The 13,653-nt window shown below is 39.9% G+C and overlaps 1 protein-coding gene across 1 annotated transcript in view; it reads left to right on the forward strand.

The window, feature by feature from the left end:
• Positions 1-13,653, forward strand: part of liph (Lipase member H) — a 17,607-nt gene continuing 3,954 nt past the window's right edge. The window contains 10 exon segments of the mRNA NM_001173770.1: positions 1-62; positions 1,958-2,021; positions 2,249-2,619; positions 2,728-2,836; positions 2,985-3,086; positions 3,186-3,275; positions 3,423-3,590; positions 3,919-4,008; positions 4,315-4,423; positions 4,541-4,714. Of these exon segments, the coding sequence (NP_001167241.1) occupies positions 1,964-2,021; positions 2,249-2,619; positions 2,728-2,836; positions 2,985-3,086; positions 3,186-3,275; positions 3,423-3,590; positions 3,919-4,008; positions 4,315-4,423; positions 4,541-4,714 (1,271 nt within the window). The 5' untranslated portion in view covers positions 1-62; positions 1,958-1,963.

Genomic DNA, 13,653 nt, shown 5'->3' on the forward strand with positions numbered 1-13,653 from the left:
AGGGCTCTGGACCTCTTGACACACTGAGCCCAGGGAAACAGTGCTCCCAAGGTAACAACAAGGTAAGACTTCCACAATGTCTCAATTCCTCTCTGCTTATCTCTCTCATACTCCCTATATCTCTCCCTGAATAAGGTTTTAAAGCTTTTTCAGCAGTATTATTATTCTATAACCGAGTAGATTGTTGGCAGAGCAGACTACAGCATGTACACTATGGAGAATGGCATTACGGCAGGGTTTTTATTACTGTAAACATGTGAGGTCTAATAATATAAATAAAACACGTTGTTTGAGAGCAACATGTACAGGCATTGTTCTTCTGATTGTGTGGATTGCTTTTAACCTTTTTTTCATTTCTAATTACTGAATATTAAAACCTACAATCTACCTGCAGTGAAGCCATTCAACATTTACATTACATTCAGTCATCTAACCGGCTCCCGGTTGTGTGGATTATTAGCTTTGTGTTTTGACGACAATCAAGCTCAGTACATGACCACAACCAAGAAGTTTTACATTTACATTTAAGTCATTTAGCAGACGCTCTTATCCAGAGCGACTTACAAATTGAGTTTTGAACACAACCACAAGGATTAACAACAAGGTTTCACCCTGATGGCCAAACAGTGTCGTTGTCACAGGGTAGATCAACGGTGTTATTACTGCATTAGGTTATGGTGGTCTGAAACCATTATTTTCCTTTTACCAAATTCCTTTTTATCTCTTATCTCTCTATCTCATTCTCTCTCTCACACACATACACACACTTACTTTTATGCATGCTATAGGCTTACACATTTTTCCTAGGAATACGTTTTTATTAAAAACTGTACTAACACAAAGATTGGATCCCTTTCTCATACAAACAGGAAGTGAAACTGTAGGCGGGAGGGTGAGGCAACTTTGGAAGTTACTGTCACTTGAGTTCCAAAGAATGCAATGATAATGTGCTTATATCTGTGCTACTAATTAGGAAGGTCTCTGTGCTGTCTTAGTGGTGAGCACCAATATCAATAATGCAATATGATATCATTATTGTTTGAGCAAGGCATATCAAGATATTGTTTAATCCTTGCTGTTAATCTACACTTTTATGTAAAAGAGCATACATGACTGTTCCGGCCGTCACAAACCCTCTCACAGGCTCTCAGTTTAGCATACTTAACTGCCTGCTGATGGCTTCCCATTGTATTCAAACTGACTGGGAAGGTTAGGACCCCAGAACATTCATACATGACCCAATGGACAATCAGCAAGCAGTTGTCTGAATTTCACAAGCCTTTGAAGTGAAGCCCACACAGTCCACACAATGTTATTCATTCAAACCAATGTGATATCGACATCGGTTAGACAGAATGCAGCTGATACTTGCCATATCAGTGCCCGTCAGTAATGCCTATCACTGTTTGAGTTGAATGCAGGATCAGTCAGGAAGAATGTCTTCCTATCTCCCCATTAATTTTATTGTAACAATGAAGAAAGCCACACAAATGGGATCACACACTGCAGATTCAGGATTAGAAAACTACCAAGTAAATTACCTAGTGCTGATCTGTCATTACATTTACATGACCAGAGTGCTGCTTCAGTATCAACCTATGTCCATGAGTTGTTCTGATGACAGAATGACTCTCCAGTGAGGATTGGGGGACACTTCTCAATTGCAATCAAAAATAGCTCACTAGCTTTAGAGAACTTACGCTTTTCGAAATCTTCCCTATTTTGCCTACTCTACAAGTTTACACATGCCCTTATTGATGCGGTGAAGCAAATGCAGCACCACGGCATGCGAGTAGTACACAAATTCACCATAATCACACAACTTAAGAGAGAGGGACAGAGATATCCAGCTCAGTCAACTGGTCTCATCATGTTAATGTACAATCAAATAGTGTTACTTTATAATAGTTGGAGAAAGAGATTCACCCTGATTTATGACATTTTGTAACCATTGCAGACCTGAATGATGATCTTTTGGTGGTTCCTGGCACTGCTGCTGGGATCTGTTGAAATATATAGAGGTATGGTGACCTTACACACATGCATGCACACACACACACACACACACACACACATACACACTTGATTAAGTGCACTTTAACTGTGCTACACATAGGGTGGGGACATCAAATAATACCCCCCCCCCTCACTTAAAGGAAAGGCTGCTTATGTTACTTCCCAATCAGCAATGACAGTGATTTCTTCTTTCTGACTCTCTCTCTTTCCCCTTGACTAACCCTGTCTCCAGCCCATGAATGTGATGTGTTCACTTATCTGGACTTTTATCACGCTTTAATTGGAACCAGTCTGTATGTGAAGCTGTTGCTGTACACCAGAGCTAATCTGACCTGTGGTCAGGAGCTGTCCCACCATAACCTGTCGGCCCAGCCCCAGTTCAACCTCACCAAGCCCACCACTTTTGTAGTTCATGGCTACCGTCCTACGGGCGCTCCGCCCAACTGGTTGAATAACATCATAGAGCAGCTGTTGGCCCGCGGAGACATGAATGTCCTGGTGGTGGACTGGAACCGCGGAGCTGCCAATATCAACTACCTGAAAGTTGTGACCTACTCACGACATACAGCGGACAACCTCACTGCCTTCATCCAAAACATGCAGGTTAAGAATGGGTGCTTGATCTGAATACCTAACATATGTGATGAGGGCCAAATGTATTACTTTGTACTAACAGTGTAGTATCTCTTTTGCCTGTTTTGTCTGTGTCAGGAGAATGGTGCCTCTCTTAGTTCCATCCATATGATTGGGCTCAGTCTAGGAGCTCACATCACAGGCTTTGTTGGAGCCAAGTTCAATGGCAAAATTGGGAGGATCACAGGTTAGAATACATTTTCTGTTTCTTCTTTATTGTTTTTATTATGGATACAAACTTTAGAGGCCTTTTTAAACCTTGAATACACTACAAGTTTGAAAAGAGTGAAAATGAAAATCCTACATCTGTACTGATCTGATATTGACCTGATCAGCTGTAGATCCAGCGGGGCCGCAGTTCAACGGGAAACCCCCTGAGGATCGTCTGGACCCTACAGATGCACAGTTTGTGGACGTTGTGCACACAGACATGGATGGTATGTGCCTCTGCTTGCCTGTTTGGTTTAATACAATGGGAATCATGTAGTCATGTGAGGTGTTTCCTGTTCTGTCACGTGTTCATTGTGCGTTACCAGCATTTGGTTTCAGGAAGCCTTTGGGCCACATTGATTTCTATGCTAACGGTGGAGCCGACCAGCCTGGCTGTCCACTGACCATCTTATCAGGTAAGTCGCTTAGTAAGAGACCGTCCTTCGAATGATACATAAGAAATGAATTCAACATGTGTATCACATAGTTTATTCCTGTAATGGTAAATACATCACTGATGTCCTCTAAATCCATCCTCAGTTCTCCCCTTCCTACTCTCCCAGGGTCCAGCTATTTTAAGTGTGACCACCAGAGATCAGTACTCCTCTATCTGGGTTCCTTGAACCGGACCTGTAACATCAGGGCCTTCCCCTGCACCTCCTACACTGACTTCCTGGACGGACTTTGCATGGACTGTGATCAATTCAAACCTGCCGGATGCCCTGTATTTGGTGGGCCCTCTAACTCCCCTTAGATTCATGAGTTTCATCTCATTAAAAGCTTTTTTTAATTACATAAATAATCACATAAAGATGTGATAGTTTACCTACTCCCAAAATGAAGGCCTTAATTAAGCTAATGTACATTACTGAATCGCACATAGGCTGCACTTACACATGCAGCCCAATTCAGATCACATCAGATCTTTTCACATCAGATATTTTTCAGAGATGCCTGTCCAATCGCAACCATAGTTCTTCAATGTGAAACGCAATCTGTTTTTGGAAGGCAGTGTCCCTTCACATAGACATAACATGGCTGTTTTATCTATTATTTCAGGTTATGACATCATAGAGTGGAAGGAGTCTCTGGTGCCTCTGCGGCAAACCAAGGCTTTCTTCACCACCAATAAACAGACACCATACTGCCGTAAGATGATAATCATCAGCTTGCACACACATTTGACCTCTAAAGAGAGACTTGCCGGGAATACTGTTGTACATAATGGCCAGTCATTTTTCTGTGATGGTCTTCCTGGTCTAGCTTTGCGTGCCTGGCTTATTTTAACTGATCAGGCAAAACGTACAGTATAGCAAGACTAACAAGAGCTCTGTAAAAGTTGTTAAAATATGTTGCTGTGCCTATTCAATGAATGGAAACATACAGAGATCTGTAACTAGGTCATTGGTCAGAGGAAATCAAATTAATGTATGTACTTTTTTACCTCTCTCTCAGAGACAAACTATTGGGTGGACATTGTAACATGGAACAGTGATACTCGCTGGGGCTACATCACCATAAAACTGCACAATGGTAGTGAGGTGACAGAGGCAACAATAAACCAGTAAGTAACTATGTACTCACTGTATCATTACTAAAACAACACATACTGTACATACAGTATACACTCTGGGACACTCTGGGGAATCTCATTAACATCTCATATGCTCTCGTTCTTCAGTAAAGCATCCAGTTTTAATAAGTACTCAGAGACCCGATTACTGGCCCAGTTTGAAAAAGACCTTCAGAAAGTCCACAAGATCTCAATCAAATTCTCCAGGGTGAATGTATTTAAACCTAAGTACAAACTACGGGTGCTCCGAATCCGTCTCACACACCTGGAGCGCAAAGACAGGTCAGTGTTCCGTCACATCCTCTTTCCTCTCAGGCTTCTATCACGTGTCAACTATTTTCTACGTGGCAACTTTTCTTTTACTTTTCCCTTTCATGTTGTTGGAAAAGGTTGATAGCAATTATAATTTGATTAAAATTGGAAATGTTAAATAAACCTTGTGTGAAGTAAAATGTGAATACTGCCGATGCAAGGGATCTTTTGGGGTTGAGAGAAGAGTAAAAGGTCTGTTGTTGCAACAGGAAATTATACTTAGATAATGACATCCTGTTTATCTGCAGTTTGAGGTATACTATAGAAATGTTATATATTCCATTTGAAAAGCAGCGTATGTCAAAAAAGGAGCAAGGTTTTATACCCAGAGAGATAGCATATGCACACTTAGAGACACACATAAATCATTGTATACAGTAAGTGCACCCATCCAAAATTGGTCCATTTGGAGTTCTGTACTGTTGAGGACTTTCTGAGAATGGTGCTGTACGTATGGTGCTGTTTCATATGGTATGTGTTAATCCATTTAGTACGATATGTTACAAATGTGCACAATATGTTACGAATTTGCTAAACGTATGACGTTACAAATTCCAATTTGTTGTGGCTAATGTTAGCTAAGTGGCTAGGTGTCTAACGCTAACATTAGCTAGCCCTAGGTCTTAGGGTTAAGAGAAAGATCAGGAAACATGTTTTGTTTTGTTCATGTATTTAACTCCTTATTTGTCACTTAACAGTCTAAGCCCTGTTTAGCCCAAACAAATGCATTGAATAACAGATTCACTACATGGAACAACAGATAGTCCCACCCCAAAAATGTTAAGGAAGTTTGTTCTGAAGTGTCTATCCTATATCTGAGAGATTAGAAAAATACAAGTAAAAAATGTTTTATCTAACTAAACAGTCTCCATACAGTGCCTTCAGAAAGTATTCAGACCCCTTGACTTTTTCCACATTTTGTTACATTACAGCCTTATTATAAAATGGATTAAATAGTTTTTTCCCCCTCATCAATCTACACACAATACCACATACTGACAAATCAAAAACAGGTTTTTAGAAAAAGTATCAGACTCAGTACTTTGTTGAAGCACCTTTGGCAGCGATTACAGCATCGAGCCTTCTTGGGTATGACGCTACAAGCTTGGCACACCTGTATATGGGGAGTTTCTCCCATTCTTCTCTGTAGATCCTCTTAAGCTCTGTCAGGTTGGATTGGGAGCATTGCTGCACAGATATTTTCAGGTCTCTCCAGAGATGTTCGATCAGCTTCAAGTCCGGGCTCTGGCTGGGCCACTCAAAGACATTCAGAGACTAGTCCCGAAGCCACTCCTGTGTTGTCTTGGCTGTGTGCTTAGGGTTGTTGTCCTGTTGGAAGGTGAACCTTCACCCCAGGCTGAGGTCTTGAGTGCTCTAGAGCAAGTTCTCATGAAGGATCTCTCTGTATTTTGCTCTGTTCATCTTTGCCTCGATCCTGACTAGTTACTGCCACTGAAAAAACATCCCCACAACATGATGCTGCCACCACCTTGCTTCACTGTAGGGATGGTGCCAGGTTTCCTCCAGAAGTGATGCTTGGCATTCAGGCCAAAGAGTTCAATCTTGATTTCATCAGATCAGAGAACCTTGTTTCTCATGGCCAAGAGTGTGCAAAGCTGTCATCAAGGCAAAGGGTGGGTACTTTGAAGAATCTCAAATATAAAATATATTTTGATTTGTTTAGCACTTTTTTGGTTACATGATTCCATGCGTTATTTCATAGTTTTGATGTCTTCAGTATTATTCTACAATATAGAAAATAGTCAAAATAAAGAAACTCTGGAATGACTAGGTGTGTCCAAACTTTTGACTGGTACTGTATATACTGTATAAATAAATATATATATTTTTTCATTGTTGGACATGAAAGACTGTAAAAACACCAGGAAATCAGCTCCAATTTATTTAATTTTTATCATCTGTTCCCAAGTATTCCGATGCATAATAGAAAGGCACGTGATCGTATACAAATGTACGCAAGGTTTGAAATTATTGTTTTAGTCAAATTATATTATAACTGTTTGGGCTTCTTGCAGTCAATTTGTAGTCTACAAATTATTTGTAATTATGTTCTAGACCATCTGCTCAAGAAAAAAAAATTGGCCTGTGGCTGAATCTAGTTTATGATCCCTGACATACATTATCCCAAAATGGTGTCAGTTTGTTTTTTGAATCTCTAACAGAGATGTGACATTTCGTGGTGCATTACATGCATTCTGGCAGGAGTGAAGTAAGTCCTATAGATTATCTTAAATTGCATTATTTTATGTTTTAGGTTGTAGGGCAGGTATGAACATTTTCACATATCTGTGACCAATGTTTCTCCTTAATTTCTTTCTTTAGATCGGTTTCCCATTTTTCCCTTATGTTCTGAACCATCAGGTAGAGTTTTAATCAACCCTTAATATAACTTTAATCAACTTCTTTGTTGTAGCAGCTTCTTTCGGTATTTTTTTCTGTGCTAGAGGCCTTAGGTTTATCCAGATTCTGTTGAAGCGATTAAATAAGATTTCAGAGTTGTAAGAACTTAAAGAAATTGGCCTCGGATAATACAACTCTTTTTTGTTATTGATTGAATGGCAGTAGAGAAAAAAAATTCACGATGCTACTTTGGAACCAGAACTTAAAGGTGTTGTCATTAAACACTGGATGTAAGGGGGGGGGGGTATTCCAAATAGGGGTGACTGGCTATATTGGTTCTTTCCACTTCATGAATTTATGTACATTTTCCCAAATACTTATGGTATTGAGAATCAAATCAAACTTTATTTGTCACATGCCCCAAAAACAGCAGGTTACTGTGAAAATCTTACTTACAAGCCCTTAACCAACAAAACAGTTCAAGAAAGAGTTAAGAAAATATTTACCAAATAAACTAAAGTAAAAAATTATAAAAAGTAACAGAATAAAATAACAGTAACGAGGCTATATACCAGGGGTACCGGTACCGAGTCAATGTGCGGGGGTACAGGTTAGTCTAGGTAATTGGTACTAGTAGGTAGGGGTAAAGTGACTATGCATACAGTTGAAGTCGGAAGTTTACATACACCTTAGCCAAATTCATTTAAACTCAGTTTTTCACAATTCCTGACATTTAATCCTAGTAAAAATTCCCTGTCTTAGGTCAGTTGGGATCACCACTTTACTTTAAGAATGTGAAATGTCAGAATAATAGTAGAGAGAATGATTTATTTCAGCTTTTATTTCTTTCATCACATTCCCAGTGGGTCAGAAGTTTACATACACTCAATCAGTATTTGGTAGCATTGCCTTTTAAATTGTTTCACTTGGGTCAAAGCTTTGGGTAGCCTTCCACAAGCTTCCCACAATACGTTTGGTGAATTTTGGCCCATTTCTCCTGACAGAGCTGGTCAGGTTTGTAGGCCTCCTTGCTCACACATGCTTTTTCAGTTCTGCCCACACATTCTATATAGGAATGAGGTCAGGGCTTTGTGATGGCCACTCCAATACTTTGACTTGGTTATCCTTAAGCCATTTTGCCACAAATTTGGAAGTATGCTTGGGGTCATTGTCCATTTGGAAGACCCATTTGCAACCAAGCTTTAACTTCCTGACTGATGTCTTGAGATGTTGCTTCAATATATCCACCTAATTTTCCTTCATGATGCAATCTATTTTGAGAAGTGCACCAGTCCCTCCTGCAGCAAAGCACCCCCACAACATGATGCTGCCACCCCCGTGCTTCACGGTTGGGATGGTATTCTTCGGCTTGCAAGCCTCCCCCTTTTTCCTCCAAACATAACGAGGGTCAATATGGCCAAACAGTTCTATTTTTGTTTCAACAGATCAGAGGACATTTCTCTAAAAAGTACAATCATTGTCCCAATGTGCAATAGCAAACCGTAGTCTGGCTTTTTTATGGCGGTTTTGGAGCAGTGGCTTCTTCCTTGCTGAGCGGCCATTCAGGTTATGTCGATATAGGGCTTGTTTTACTGTGGATATAGATACTTTGTACCTATTTCCTCCAGCATCTTCACAAGGTCCTTTGCTGTGTTCTGAGATTGATTTGCACTTTTCACACCAAAGTACATTCATCTCTAAGAGACAGAACGCGTCTCCTTCCTGAGCGGTATGACGGCTGTGTGGTCCCACGGTGTTTACAGTGAGGCAAAAAAGTATTTGATCCCCTGCTGATTTTGTACATTTGCCCACTGACAAAGAAATTATCAGTCTATAATTTTAATGGTAGGTTTATTTGAACAGTGAGAGACAGAATAGCAACAAAAAAATCCAGAAAAAAGCATGTCAAAAATGTTAGAAATTGATTTGCATTTTAATGAGGGAAATAAGTATTTGACCCCCTCTCAATCAGAAAGATTTCTGGCTCCCAGGTGTCTTTTATACAGGTAACAAGCTGAGATTAGGAGCACACTCTTAAAGGGAGTGCTCCTAATCTCAGCTTGTTACCTGTATAAAAGACACCTGTCCACAGAAGCAATCAATCAATCAGATTCCAAACTCTCCACCATGGCCAAGACCAAAGAGCTCTCCAAGGATGTCAGGGACAAGATTGTAGACCTACACACGGCTGGAATGGGCTACAAGACCATCGCCAAGCAGCTTGGTGAGAAGGTGACAACAGTTGGTGCGATTATTCACAAATGGAAGAAACCCAAAAGAACTGTCAATCTCCCTCGGCCTGGGGCTCCATGCAAGATCTCACCTCGTGGAGTTGCAATGATCATGAGCACGGTGAGGAATCAGCCCAGAACTACACGGGAGGATCTTGTCAATGATCTCAAGGCAGCTGGGACCATAGTCACAAAGAAAACAATTGGTAACACAGTACGCCGTGAAGGACTGAAATCCTGAAGCGCCCGCAAGGTCCCTCTGCTCAAGAAAGCACATATACATGCCCATCTGAAGTTCACCAATGAACATCTGAATGATTCAGAGGACAACTGGGTGAAAGTGTTGTGGTCAGATGAGACCAAAATGGAGCTCTTTGGCATCAACTCAACTCGCCATGATTGGAGGAGGAGGAATGCTGACTATGACCCCAAGAACACCATCCCCACCGTCAAACATGGAGGTGGAAACATTATGATTTGGGGGTGTTTTTCTGCTAAGGGGACAGGACAACTTCACCGCATCAAAGGGACGATGGACGGGGCCATGTACCGTCAAATATTGGGTGAGAACCTCCTTCCCTTAGCCAGGGCATTGAAAATGGGTCGTGTATGGGTCTTCCAGCATGACAATGACCCAAAACACACGGCCAAGGCAACAAAGGAGTGGCTCAAGAAGAAGCACATTAAGGTCCTGGAGTGGCCTAGCCAGTCTCCAGACCTTAATCCCATAGAAAATATGTGGAGGGAGCTGAAGGTTCGAGTTGCCAAACGTCAGCCTCGACACCTTAATGACTTGGAGAAGATCTGCAAAGAGGAGTGGGACAAAATCCCTCCTGAGATGTGTGCAAACCTGGTGGCCAACTACAAGAAACGTCTGACCTCTGTGATTGCCACCAAGTACTAAGTCATGTTTTGCAGAGGGGTCAAATACTTATTTCCCTCATTAAAATGCAAATCAATTTATAACATTAGTGACATGCGTTTTTCTGGATTTTTTTGTTGTTCTTCTGTCTCTCACTGTTCAAATAAACCTACCATTAAAATTATAGACTGATCATTTCTTTGTCAGTGGGCAAACGTACAAAATCAGCATGGGATCAAATACTTTTTCCCCTCACTGTATTCTTGCGTACTATTGTTTGTACAGATGAACGTGGTACCTTCAGGCGTTTGGAAATCGCTCCCAAGGATGAACCAGACTTGTGTAGGTCTACAATTTTTTTTCTGAGGTCTTGGCTGATTTCTTTTGATTTTCCCATGATGTCAAGCAAAGAGGCACTGAGTTTGAAGGTAGGCCTTGAAATACATCCACAGCTACACCTCCAATTGACTCAAATGATGTCAATTAGCCTATCAGAAGCTTCTAAAGCCATGACATCATTTTCTGGAATTTTCCAAGCTGTTTAAAGGCACAGTCAACTGAGTGTATGTAAATTTCTGACCCACTGGAATTGTGATACAGTGTATTATAAGTGAAATAATCTGTCTGTAAGCAATTGTTGGAAAGATTACTTGTGTCATGCACAAAGTAGATGTCCTAACCGACTTGCCAAAACTATAGTTCGTTAACAAGACATTTGTGGCGTGATTGAAAAACGAGTTTTAATGACTGAAACCTAAGTGTTTGTAAACTTCCAACATCAACTGTAGGTAATAAACAGAGAGTAGCAACAGTGTAAAAACAAATGTGGGGAAGGGGTCAATATAAATAGTCTGGGTGGCCATTTTATTAATTGTTCAACAGTCTTATTGATTGTTGGATTGTCTGTTTTTTTCGTCAACGCCATGGACCTGAAATATTAAGTATATTTTAGATCATACAGTATTACATTTGTGGCTTCGATACTCCTCCATGCACAAGGATAGTCTGCTGTCCTTTGAACGCAGTTGTGCAGTAATACATCTTCATATGAGGTAGTCCAAGACCTCCAGCTGTATAGGGTAAGTTTAAAACAGTCAATTTGACTCTTGAGGTTTTCCATTCCAAATAAAGTTGGAGAGCAGGCCATTTATTCTATTTAAAAAGTTGGATGGAATTGAAATGGCAAGGCCTGGAAAAAATACATCAACCTTCGTAATATATTCATTTTGATTATGTTGACCCTACCTAACATAGAAATAGGGAGAGATCTCCATCGCTGAAACAGATTCAAACCTATCTATTAAAGGAGAGTAATTGATTTTATGTGCCTCCTCCAGATTGCATGGTATAAGTACACCCAGGTATTGCATATGTGTGTTTGTCCATTTCCACTTAAATGTACTTTCTAAGCAGAAATATATATTATTTCAGTTTTCTCCCAATTCACTTTGAATCCTGATACAGCACCATAGATGTCCAACAGATACATAAAGTAAAATGTCAGATAAATAAAGTAAAATGTAATCTGCATACAATGATATTTCATGTTGATCTCCACCAATCTCTATGCCCCAGATTGAGCCATGATTTCTAATTATTGATGCTAGGGGATCTGTGGCTAGAGAAAATAAATAACTAGACAAAGGTCTTCCCTGTCTTGTCCCTCTTGATAACTTAAATGATTCAGAGATCTGTCCATTTGTTTGTAAAGACACTTTGGGGAAATTTGTACAATAGTTCAATCCACTAAATAAAAACCGGACCAAAACCAAACATTTTTAAGACAGCCACCAAATATGCACATTACACCATATGGAATGATGGCTTATGAAGTTATAAAGTACAAATGTATGCACTCACTACTGTAAGTGTAAGTCGCTCTAGGGAAGAGCATCTGCTAAATGACTAAAATGTAAATGTAATTATATTGAAAAAACTGCAGCGATTGTCTGAAAACCCTATTTCATCTGAGTGAATCAAATAAAAATGTTTTTCTTTGCGAAAAGCCAATACTTTAGCAATGATTTTGTCATCCACATTCGAAATTGATACTGGGCGGAAGGCTCTGCATTACTTTATTTTTAAGTAGCGGGATAGTAGCCAAACATAATGACTGGGGAAGTAAAATAAATTCTAGTGCTACTGTGAGCGTAAGTAACATTGGCTTTAATAATTTGGGACAAAAATGTCTATAAAATTCGGTTGGAATTGATCATTACCAGGAGATTTCCCAATTTGTAGATTATTGATGGCCTCCAATAGTTCACATGGGGTAATGTTTCTATCCATATACATTTTCTCTGGTGCACTTATAATTGGTAAAACGGCCTTAAGGAAATTGTCTATATCCTCCTTTGAACTTTTGTTTTTCAGATTGATACAGTTTGTGATAAAAACATTCTAAGACCGAGTTCACTTTAGAAGGATCCATTGTTATACTACCATCTTTGGTTTGAATGTTATACGGTAGATGGGACGTTCCTCTTTCTTAACTTATTGGATTTCATGGCAGCAATCCCTGCAGATCGGGTTCTTATTGTGTTATATTCAAGCTTCAAAGTGTTCCAACTGTTGAAGGAATTCAACATTTCTATCCAAATTGTGTTTTCTTTCTAAGTTGTGGATTTTCTGCTCTATTATTCTATATGGGTCTTGTTTTTCTCATGTTAAGAGTAAGACATGATACAATCTCTTGCTTTATCAGATTCCCAGACAATAGTTGGACATCATTTTATAAATCTTTTTACAAAAACATGTCTTTCTGTGATGAGTAACATTGTGTTTAATCTTTTTGCTTTTGAGCTTAAACATAAAGGACTAAGGGCTATGGTCCGTAATTATTTTTGGAAAATGCACTATATATATGCATACATGCATGTATGTATGCATGCATGTATGCATGCATGTATGTATGTATGCATGCATGTAGGTATGTATGCATGTATGTATGTATGCATGCATGTATGTATGCATGCATGTATGTATGCATATACTGCTCAAAAAAATAAAGGGAACACTTAAACAACACATCCTAGATCTGAATGAAAGAAATAATCTTAGGAAATACTTTTTTCTTTACATGGTTGAATGTGCTGACAACAAAATCACACAAAAATAATCAATGGAAATCCAATTTATCAACCCATGGAGGTCTGGATTTGGAGTCACACTCAAAATTAAAGTGGAAAACCACACTACAGGCTGATCCAACTTTGATGTAATGTCCTTAAAACAAGTCAAAATGAGGCTCAGTAGTGTGTGTGTGGCCTCCACGTGCCTGTATGACCTCCCTACAACGCCTGGGCATGCTCCTGATGAGGTGGCGGATGGTCTCCTGAGGGATCTCCTCCCAGACCTGGACTAAAGCATCCGCCAACTCCTGGACAGTCTGTGGTGCTACGTGGCGTTGGTGGATGGAGCGAGACATGATGTCCCAGATGTGCTCAATTGGATTC

The sequence above is a fragment of the Salmo salar genome, chromosome ssa11 (genome assembly GCF_905237065.1).
Source record: "Salmo salar chromosome ssa11, Ssal_v3.1, whole genome shotgun sequence".
In the NCBI taxonomy this organism is placed as follows: Eukaryota; Metazoa; Chordata; class Actinopteri; order Salmoniformes; family Salmonidae; genus Salmo; species Salmo salar.